This window comes from Stegodyphus dumicola, chromosome 9 (genome assembly GCF_044657685.1).
Source record: "Stegodyphus dumicola isolate Sdum_Otavi_A_Nest chromosome 9, ASM4465768v1".
Lineage (NCBI taxonomy): Eukaryota > Metazoa > Arthropoda > Arachnida > Araneae > Eresidae > Stegodyphus > Stegodyphus dumicola.
Window position 1 is genome coordinate 11,741,089 of NC_140776.1, and position 11,777 is coordinate 11,752,865.

The 11,777-nt window shown below is 32.0% G+C and overlaps 1 protein-coding gene across 1 annotated transcript; it reads left to right on the forward strand.

Annotated features, from left to right (window-relative positions):
• The first annotated feature begins 7,538 nt into the window (after positions 1 to 7,538).
• On the forward strand, positions 7,539 to 10,565 carry LOC146995302 (uncharacterized). The gene is made up of 2 exons (XM_085823220.1): positions 7,539 to 7,741; positions 10,078 to 10,565. The coding sequence occupies exons 1-2, from the start codon at positions 7,655 to 7,657 to the stop codon at positions 10,492 to 10,494; spliced, it is 504 nt and encodes a 167-aa protein (XP_085679346.1). The 5' UTR covers positions 7,539 to 7,654; the 3' UTR covers positions 10,495 to 10,565.
• The last annotated feature ends 1,212 nt before the right edge of the window (positions 10,566 to 11,777 follow it).

Here is an 11,777-nt window from a genome sequence, read left to right on the forward strand (position 1 = left end):
ACGCACTTGAGACTTAAAATAAGAACTTAAGAACTTAAAACACACAGTACATTCAAAATGAGGAAGTAAAATAATAGAAGTTAAAAACTTATTAAAGTATGCGATTCAAATCTTATTTATTGCAACAACTTAAACTATTATCACACTTTGAATTGCACAAGAGGCCCTTGCTTTCACGACTGCATTTATTTGTGGAACACTTCCTTTTGCAATGACAAGCGTGTACCTATACTCCTCTCTTTTCGACCGACACCAGAGCATATCTGTGATTGTCGACATACACCGGTGAGGGTCCGAATGTACAAGAATGTAATGCAATATCCTATCTTTCACCGACGTATTTAGTGAATGTTGACATTCTCCGGTGAAAGTCGATATTCTCCAATTCGGTCTTTCACGGTAACATATATAAAAATGACAATGAAATATGCCAATCTCTTAAAAACAGTGACATAAGAAATACGATAAAAAATTGTTGCCAAACCCATATTTCTAAAAGAATTAAACTATTCAAAATGATGCGATTTCATCAAAAATCTATCAACAACAATAAGACAAGAAAATTGTTGCCAAAATCACATTTTTAAAGATGTGAGATGTGAGAAGTGTACTCGGAAGCTTCATTTAAATTTTTTTTTTTTTTTTTTTTTAAATTACAAAATATTACCATTTTTCCAAAATTCTTTTTGTAAAAGCAGTCGCAAGGATGAAAGTTTAACATGTCTAAAAATCAAAGAAGAATAAACTGTACATTTTAAAAAATAAACTTTTTTAGAAAAAATCCCGTTGAAAAGGTGTTAAGCTCCCTTTGTTAAATAAATTCGTATTTAGTCGATTTATTGAAACACGAAATTTATTTTAAGTTCGTAAAATAGCTAAGTGCCTACGTTTCATGACGATGTGAAAATGGAGTGTGTAGAGTAAAATCTCGCTTTCGTATAGCCCATGATGTCTCAAAATGACGCGATTTCGTCACAAAACATAAAATAAAAAAAATTCTAATTCGAATTTCGAAAAAATCGCTTCGAGGTGCACTGGCTCTTGTTTAGATGCACCCATGTACCAAATTTGGTAGCCCTGGGTCTATTAGCTTACGCGCAGCGCGAACGAAAGACACACGCACGCACGCAGACAGACTCTTTCTTTTATTATATGTAGAGATTTACTAAAATTATTGTTTTAGTAGTACACTGATTTTTCTTAGTTGTAAGTATGGCTTCCTGTCCAGGGATTGTACTACTCGGGACAGGCAGTCCTTGAGAAGGGGAAATGTTACGAATTTTGTGCATAGATTGGTAATTTTAGTGCAATTATATGTGAAATTGTATTTTTCTGTGTAATGTAACATAAAAAATCGGCAGAGAGAAGCTATGCCCGAAAATTAAGATTATAGGGGTAAGTCTGTTTAACACTGTGTAAATGGGTATCTCAGTAATTTGGCGAGCTATCGCCAAACTGGCGACTAGAACTATTTCGGCGGCCAGGTGAAAACTATATAAGGCAGGTGAGATTATCTTTGTTAGCTGCGCTTTGCATTGCTTTTTATTTAACGTTCAGCGTAGTTTAAAATATAACTATTGATTGTGTTACTGTGAAGAGATTATTTAGACTTTTAAACTTTGTGTCTTTATCGGTTCAGTCTTTCCACCAATCCCCTGATGAGAATGTAAATTTCTTACGTAATGTTTTGTCCCTTTTTCTTGCAATTTTCCAGTGTGCATCTGTTTTTTTTTTTTTTTTTTTTTTTTTTATTATTATTTTTGCAATGTTTATTCCGAATTGAAAATGGGAGGAAATTATTATAGTTTATTTTGGATTGTTACCACCACTTGTTGCTGCTTTCAGCTTGCAATTGGATTAGGTTTTGAAATGGTTTTTACTTTGCATTTTTTATTTGTCGTTGGATAGATGTATATATATATATCATTGATCTATATACCGAGTGACCCCCAAGTCCGTTAACTTTTGAAAATTCAGTAATTCGCTGAAAGGCAAGAGAGGCAAAAACTGACACACACGCTTGAAATGTGATGGGGTTTTTTTTCAAAGTAAAAAAAAAAAAAAGTGCTTAAGACGGCCAACAGATAGCGCTTCATATGATAACAAAAGAAATAATTAGTATAACAATTGATATTTTGCAAAGACTAAGTTCTTTATAACAAATGTTCAACATGTCTTCCGTCATTCGTCGACAATACCTGTAGTTGATGGACAATGTTGTGAACAGCACTGTACAGCATATCTGTAGGGATGCTGAGAAATTACCTTCGGATTTGTCTTCTAGCATCCCAAATGCGGTCGGACGGTAGCGGTAGACTTGCGATTTCAGTCAACTCCACAACCAATAATCACACGGATTGACATCTGGAGACCTGAAAGGCTAAGCAAGACGGAAGTGTCGGTTCAGCACGCGATCCTCACCCAACGATGTGTGCAAGAGTTTCTTTACACGTATAGCAATATGGGGTGGAGCGCCATTCTGCATAAAAGTCATACGTTCCAACAGGTATTTATCAGCCAGACTAGGGATGATCCAGTTCTGTACCTCGCACCCGTCACACTAACAGTTTGAATAGCAGCGCAACGCATTTCCTCGAAGGAAAAAGGTCCGATCACGTGATAAATCCACATCACACAATGACCAACACCCGGAGCCGAGGATAGAAAAGCGACAAAGTCATAAAGAGACTGATTCTCTCTCTCACTACAGCTCATTTCATACATGGTATTCATGTGACGTCACTTACATTTTGCTTCCCAGCGCCATATGTTCGCTTTTTTTGGCTTTCAATAAAACTCCATTTCATTTCAAGCCTGTGTGTCAATTGTTTACTTCTCTACCTACATTATTCCGTAAATTATTGAGTTTCCAAATGTAACGGACTTTTGGGTCAACCGGCATATATGTTTGGGAATGACACAGATAGATGTTGAATTCGTATCACAAAACTCGTTGTGGAAGAGAGATTTCAATTGGCTTCAGTGTTCCTCCTCCTGACGAAGTGGCATTGAAGTTGATTGAATTCCTTTTCTGTTATGCTCGTTTTGCTTTAAATTTCTTTAATTTTTTTAATTGGGATATTGCTTGTTTGAAAGTTTTGGTTTTAATATTTTTAAAATTCTTTATTGCATTTATAGGATTATTTGAAATTTATTAATTATGAATTTGAAGGAGACAGAGAGATCAATGATTAAATATCAAAGAAAGAAATCGAAGACAGGATGTAGATATGCTATAGTTTATACAAATAGTAAAGATTAGTAATAAAATTACAGTAATACCTCCCAGTAAAGAACACCCACCGGACCAGACATTTTGTCCCTGAATTAGAGGTGTTTCTTGTTCAGAGGATACGTACTAAAAATTGTAAGCTAATTAGAAATTCAGGTTGTATCAAGGTTTAAATAAATGATAGATAAATAAGTAACATAGTCACAGGTGGTATCTGAATTGGAAGCTAATACAAAATGGAAATTCTCAATTAAAAAAAGTTTAATTATTACAAAAATGTATGAAATTTCAGTAGAGATTTGTACTTGCAGAAAGAAAATAACTCATTAAACGGATTTGTTTGGATGTCTGTGCATTACAAACGATCATTTCCATGTGGATATTAAAGTCACTGATAATCTTAAAACCTTCACTGTTACCAACAGTTATCATGCATTTTTTTAACTGGATATTTTATGGTATCTATATATCTTTTTATATCCTGTTGTTAGTCTGGCTCTTCTTCGTCTTCCGTACTGCTTTCCAAGATATGGTAAAAGTTTACAATTGAGTGCCCCTTGTTTTTTTGGCGATTCTTTTTTGACGCCGAGATCGGCGCCAGGAAGGTACAATTTCAAGATGACCGCTACACAGAACCAAAATAAGAAGTCAAATAATTGCACAAACTCTGTGTCCATGCAGGGCTAAAGAAAAAGAAGGGCTAGGTCATCCACTTGATAGGGAACGATGCCGACACGAACGCAGTTGGGGAGCAATGTGACGTCACTGGGTTCGTCGCCTCTTCTACTGACCAGAGCTTCACAGTGCGAAAGCTTAAATCTTTACTTCATATTTCTTTGAAAGAGGTTTCTTTGACTTGAAAATTATAGCTGAGGATATTTTTTTTAATGAATTAGTGTTTGTAACGGGAAATTATTCAAGAAAATGGAGCCCTGTGCCGTTGCTACCTGCGGTAATGCGTACCATAATAGGAAACAAACAAACGAGATATTTCAACAATTTCCGTACAGAAACCTTCAGTAGACGAAAGAATGGCAGCATAGCAAGCATACGTTTTTCTGTTATTATTATTATTATTATTATTATTTTAAGCCCAAAGGGCTATTATTTTCGTTTTGGCATTCTGCGTTGAATCACTATAAACGCGGTATCACTTTTCAAATTATTGCCAGCATATGTTAGAGCCCTGCATTATATTTAAAGAAATTAAATAATGAAGAATTTGCATAAATGTATGTATGTTTCTTACATTGTGATAAAATGACACTACCTAGAGACATCACATTTTGAATAACGTAATCCTCCACTGAATATGGGCATCTGTAAGCCCTAATTTGGAATTTGTTTATTATCGATTTCATATTTTGTAACACTTTAATGAACGATTTCCATGCGAGCAGTGGCAACACTGTATCCCCCCCAGAAAAAATTATCTTCAGCGCGCGAGAATATGAATGGAAAATTCTAAAGAGATGCTCATTTTAAAAATCCTTTTGCGATATTTTTGTTGAATTGAATTTTATGGTTTAAGTGCAAAGGTGTGGGTCCAGTATTTAATCAGTTCATCATATCTATGTTCAGTTTTCTTACTGAGTTGGCTTTACAAATTTTTTTGGCCTTTTTATTATTAACGTTTTGATGTTTACTTTATTTATCAAACATCCCTTTCTTGGCGCCTCCTACACATAAAATTCGATTCAACAGCAAAATCTCAAAATATTTAAAAACATTTTTCTTTAAAATTTCCGACAGTCTCGCGCGCTGGAGATAAAAATAGTTTTTTCCGTACAGTGTTGCCACTGCTTACTTTGTGATCGTTGAGCTTGTTATTTAAAAATTCATTAAACTTTTTACAAAATATGAAATAGATAATAAAACAAATACGATATTCAAAATTCGAGCATCCAGTTGGCCATGTTCAGGTGGAGGATTATGTTATTCAAAATTTGGTGGCTCTATGTACAGTTGTTTTTTCACAGCTCGAGAAACATGTATACATTCATGTAGATTCTTCATTATTTAATTTCTTTAAATATAATACAGTGTGTTACACTGTGGCAACAATTGGTGGCAACAATTTGAAACGCATACGCCGTTTACAGTGATTCAACTCAAAATGCCGTATCGAGACTAATATCCCATTCGAGAATAATATCCCTTTCGGGCCTAAAAATTAATCGAAAAAATGGAAAATTCTGGAAAATGAAAATTTATGTTTTAACCATATATACCGAAATACAAATAACTGCATTAGTGAAACAAAAGCGAATTAAATTGTTTCCAAATGGCACTTCAGAAAGCATTGTAATCAAATGATTATGCGTAAAATGATTGGTAGATATCAGTAATTTTTCTTGGAAAGCCTCCCCGAAGGTTGAAGAAAATTCTGCAAAATGTATGGGAGCAATTGAAAATCATATTTCTAAACTTAAAAAACGTCTTTCGTCCCTCAATAAGAACACGATTCGTTTATTTTGCTGATTATAAACAGTCATAAGAGTTTGACACTTAAATTGGAATGCATCCCTTGTGTCGGCAAGAAAAGTTAACCATAAAATAGGTAAATGGAAATAAATCATGTAAAATAATTCATTTTATTGTATTAAAAATAAGATTTTATTATTTGGTTTATTATTCATAATGTGTTATGTGATTTATTTTATGCGTTTTTTTCGTTACTTATGAAACTATACAAAACAAATCATGAAATTCTGCATAGAGATAAATTAGCATTAGAATACATGCTTTTAAAATATAAGACTACACTATTCATAAGAAAGTATATAAATGTCGATTTAAAATATTTTTATTAATTTATGAGTAATGGACACTGCATAGTAATCCTGATGATCAATAATAATGCTTTCATAATAGTCATTGTCAAGACTTACAAAAACCTAATTATCTCATTTCCAGTGCTATTTGAAAGACAAAATTAAATGAAGTGAAATTTGTTTGGATTTAATATATTATGAAATTTGTTATTAGCATTCATTAGCTTTTAATCAGATGAGTTTGTAAGGGCGTATTCTGAAAATACGTTTGCATAATTTTATTTGATATTTCTATAACCCAACTTGTGATATTTTAACTCAAAAAGAATTATTCGTAAATATAGAAATTTGTCAATATTTTTTATCGATAAGTTACTATTTACATACATTTCAAAAAATATTGTAGAAAAAATTAACCATATTTAATGTATATTCGACTTTAAATATTAGTTTAAGGCTTATATTTTACGCGTACTATAGTTTAATTAAATCGACCATAGCTACATAGTAATGTAGTAGACCTAGTAAGGTCAGCTATATATCCATACACATTGTAATTTCATTAGATAAAATCTCTTCCTCATATTATTTACCGAACAGTTGTTACCGAACTTTTGATTTTCAAGCAAATACTCATGAAACCGAAGGTAGTATAAAAGCTCAAAAGCTCTCAAAGCAGCAAGCGAACCCATCTACGTCATCACTCTCTTCTTCCGGTTTCAGAGGCGAGGAGCTGATGAGCCAGCCCTTTAAGGCCCGTCTACACGTACCGATTTTATCGGCCGACTTTCTGGCAGAGGAACAATTTTCAGGATGTGCGCATGCGCTAAAAATCTGTCATGTTCTCTGCGACGATTTCAGAGCTAGTGTTCACCGCTCACTAGCCGACGATAAAATCGGCTAGCCAATTAGATTGCTTCCAGAGATCACGTGTTTTTCTCTCTCATTTTGGAAACATGGCGCTTTTTCGTTGAAGCGAAAATCAAATTTTTCAATTGATTGATTTTTATAGAGACCATGCTGTGTTGTGGGACACAAATAACATAAATTATAAAAATAAAAAGTTAAAGGATTCCCTTATTTTGGTAAGTTATCTTCCCGTTACTTTATCATCAAATATTTTTTTATTCGTGATGAAAATTATTTTATGTTGGCTAAACAAATTACAGCTCAATTTAATACAATATTGCTCAATTTTATTAGCTGATTAACTGATATAGCAATATGATTACAGTTTTCAGAACTGTATTAGTTATTAAACTATACCGATAGTATTTTTTAATATTCAGTATGATATGCTATTTTAAGATTTTGCATATTTATATTTCTTATTTGAAATTTTTGTATTGAAATTACACTATTCCTTTCTACTATAGTAATCTTTATTCTGTATTAGTACTTTTTACTCATATTGTTGCGGTTTTCATAACATTATTGTCTTTTATTTAATAGTAAAGGTTATCATTTAAAGCACAGTAGTTATTTACTTTTTCTGAAGCATGGTTATTTTAACATTTCAGGACTTAAGCACACAAATATGCGTTCCAGAAAATGAAATTAAAAAAAAAAATGGAGTAACCTGCGTACTCAATTTACAAAGGAGAAACATAAAGAGAAAAAAAATTATACATCTGGTGCAAGCACTGCCATGCAGTACAAATCGGCATGGCAGTTTTACACGTCGTTACAATTTTTAAGTGATGTCGTGTCCTTAAGGAATACTGTGACTTCTTTGGTAAGTGATTACTTTTTAAATTTATATAATTTGGCTTATAAAGTAAATAATTTCCCTTTACTATTTGAAAATTTATAGAATTGTTTTTAATATAGGCAAAACTTTAACAGTTTTTTGTGATAAATAAAATAATATTGTTATACATACTTAGCTGTGTAAATTATATTAGCCAAATCTTCAAGCTCATGCAGCAGATAGGTCATCTGCAAAAGTTCACACTCACAGCAATTTCTATATAACTTCAGTACAAAAGTATTATTTTATTTATCCTTTTACAACTATGTGTGCTATTTAATTTCTTAAATGAAATCTTTATATTTAAAGACTATTCTTAAGCTCATTTACTTAAAAATAATCCCATTTCCCATTAAAGTATAGGTGCAATACCCATTAAAGTATAGGTAAAAGTGGATAGGACCAGGGCTTAATTTCTAAAATCAGAAGTGTCAGAGTTAGTAGAAGTTATATTTTGAATTTATATGAAGACCTAATCTTTTTTCCAATGAATGATATTCTATTGATAATTTCCAAAATAGCTGAGCAGTAAAACTGCTAAATAACTGGTAATTTGACCAGTGTTCGAATGCCAGCAAATAAGCTGACTGTAAGGTTGGTTTTTGTTTTTTCCTATGCAGAACATGGATACGAGCCATTTTTCCCTAAAAATTCTTCTATGAAGCATCCCTCTCTATAGGCAGATAGTCCTTGAATTGCGATGTCTTAATCAATTAGTCTAACATCCAGAAAAGCATATGTAATTTATTTTGAAATGAGAGTTAAGGTACTTAAATTTCTCTTCGTAAGTCTATTTTGGTACTCATGTATTAACACAACCACCTTGTCACATATTTGGTGGTCTTTATAAATTTAAACGTAAAAATTACTTACTGGTACAAGTTAGTGGTTTTTATGACTTTTTTTTAAAAAAAACCATTCCCAAATATCTGATAGTAAGTCAGCAAAGTATTGTCGATCTACCGAAAAAAGCCGAAAAATCTAAACATGAATTTTAATTATTAAGTAAAAATTATATGATACATTAAAAAATAGGTTCTTACATGTTATCACAAGCACTTTAGTACAAGCTCTTTTAAATTTCCAGAATGTGCTAAAATCTGTCGACCATGAGCATAACAATACTTTAGGCAACCATGCTCATAAACATTCCTTCAGTCAAGCAACATTACCCTCATTCTTTTTCATTTATAAAAATTTGCCAAACTTGAGATGATTACGCTAATATGTTAAGTACTAAAAAATAAAACACTTATGAATTTGCAAAATACTTCTCTAACTTTTAGCGTTATTCTTTTCTCCATGTACACAGTGATCTGTTTTCACTTAAAAAACCAATAAATTGCATAAACTTGTACTGCACATCAACTGTTTACCAAACACATCTCATCGCTGTTTGCGTTAACGGTTTTGTGACAAAATACTATATTCTGCAGAATTTTTACTGCAGTTTCTTCCATTGCGGGCAGATTCCACAAGTGATATTTTAAAAGCAAGTTAAAGGTTCCCAACTCCCAAAAAAAATTACGATGTCTGTCAAAATCATTAGAATTCAAATACAACAAAAATAAACAATTGAAACATTGCTTGACTGAAGGATTTTTATGAACAAGGTTGCCTGTGAAATTTTTATGTGCAGAGTATGGCAATTTTTATTAAGGTGGTTGAGATAATATGTGACTACCTCTAATTTTAAAATATTAATAGAGAAACATGAATTCTTATTGCATTTTAAGTAATTATTACTATCAAAATCTTACTCATATTGTTCAAGTTTTTACAAGTAAATGAAGTCCAACTCCGCTTCACATTGAAAAGTTATAAAAATATGGGATGTACATGCACAGATACTGTTCTTTTAAAAACACTCAAATGATTTCTTTTTACTGTAGTAATTATTAGCTTTGCTTTCTTCTCAGTTTATATATATATATATTTGTAAATTATATATATATATATATATACCATTTTCAATGATAAACTTATATTCACAGCTAAATCAGACATAAGTTAGTCAATATTTTGTTACTTTTAACATACTTAAACATAAGCATTAACTTCTTATATATTTTCTTTTAAATATATGTATTGCACGCTACAACTTAGACAGCAGAATTACGAGGTTTTTTCGTATTCTTATTCAAGATATTTGACTATTCAACTTTGATATCTCTTGAAAAATCAAGCTTAGGAAATATATTCATTATCCTTATAAATATTTATTTCTGCATGTTTTCCCATAGCTTGTTAATTATGATTTGTTATATATGAATGAATGATAGCTGTAATAGTAAAAATTAAAGTGTTATTTTAATTTTCAGGATTTTAATGATACTAGTACACAAGAAAGAAGTGCAGAAGTTACCAGTCATTCTGAGGAGATGTTTGACATGAACGATTTTGAAGACACTGAAGAGACACAGAGAGAACTATGTCATACACAAACACTACCACAGCTAAAAAGACACACATCAAACACTACAACTTCAAACAAAAAACAGAAAAACGATCACATTTACACAGCATCCACAACAACACTGGAAGAAATTTCTACAGTATTAAAATCAAAAAACACTACTCCAAATACATTTACACAGTTCGGTTCCTTTGTTGGTTCCGAACTAAGTCTAATCCGTGACCCTCAACTCCTCACAGACACAAAATACAAAATATACCAAATTCTCACAGATGCACAGACAGAACAAAATGTATTAGATTCCATGAACAACACAGAATAAATAAGAAACTTAGATATATTTATTACTTACCACATTATTTTGTAACATAAAATAAAAATACTTATAAATAATCTTTATTTCTTTATCTTTTATTATAACATATATTGAGAAATCAGGGAACATAAATTGAATAACATATATTGAGAAATTAATAATATTTTATAAATTTATCTTGCCATGCAACTTTTCCTTCATTATTTACATAATCACAAATTTTTTCTCGCATTAGCCTTGCTTCAGCAGACCCTGTGTTATAACCATTTTGTTTACGCAGGGATTTCATCTTACTTAGCGATTCCTCATTTCGCTATGATCCAGGTATAAAATTAAAGTCCTCATCTTCATGATCGATTAGTTCTCTTGGTGTATACAATTGCCTGGACGGTCTTTCTCGTAGAAAGTTATGCAAACAGCAACATACAGAAACAATTTTATCAACTGTCGCAGGAGGCAGCTGTATTGGTTGCATCAAGATACGAAATCTATTTGATAATATCCCGAATGCATTTTCAACAACACGCCTTGCCCTGGACAGTCGATAATTGAAAATCCTTTGCTGAGGAGAGATATTTTTACCAGGATATGGCCTCATCAGATAACATTTCAAAGGAAACGCCTCATCTGCAACCATAAAATAATTCACAGGCTCACTACCTGGAATCAAAGGTGTTGGGCTGGGCAGATCAAGCAAGTTATTGTCTAGCATCGAAAATAAACTTGTTTGGGCAAAAACTCCTCCGTCTGATATTCGTCCATTACATCCAACATCAATAAATGTAAATTCATAATCTGCATTAACTGATGCCATCAGCACAATGCTGTTGAAACTTTTATAATTGTAAAAAGTGCTGCCACCACCTGCTGGTGCTTTTATCATAACGTGTTTTCCATCGATGGCACCAACACAGTGTGGCAGGTTCCACTTTTCAGCAAAAGCTTCTTCTATGGCTTTCCACTCCTGAGCAGTGTTTGGTGTCTACGAAATGAGAAAATAAGTATTAATTATGAAACTGAAAAAAGGATGCGAATACAAAATATAAATGCAGAAAATGCTATTTAAATATTGGCAAATAGTAAAATCAAATATTTTATCAACGAATATTAGCTACTCATTTGTTATAATAAAATTCACATCAAAGAAATAGATAAAAAAATGTGCTTATATATTTTGTGTTCCTATGTTTCACTTTTTATCTAATTTTTCCCCATTTTTTTCTCTCTTGTTTTTGATTAAGCTACACCATAGATTCTATTTAAAGTTTTTAAAGTAATGAATGTGTCAG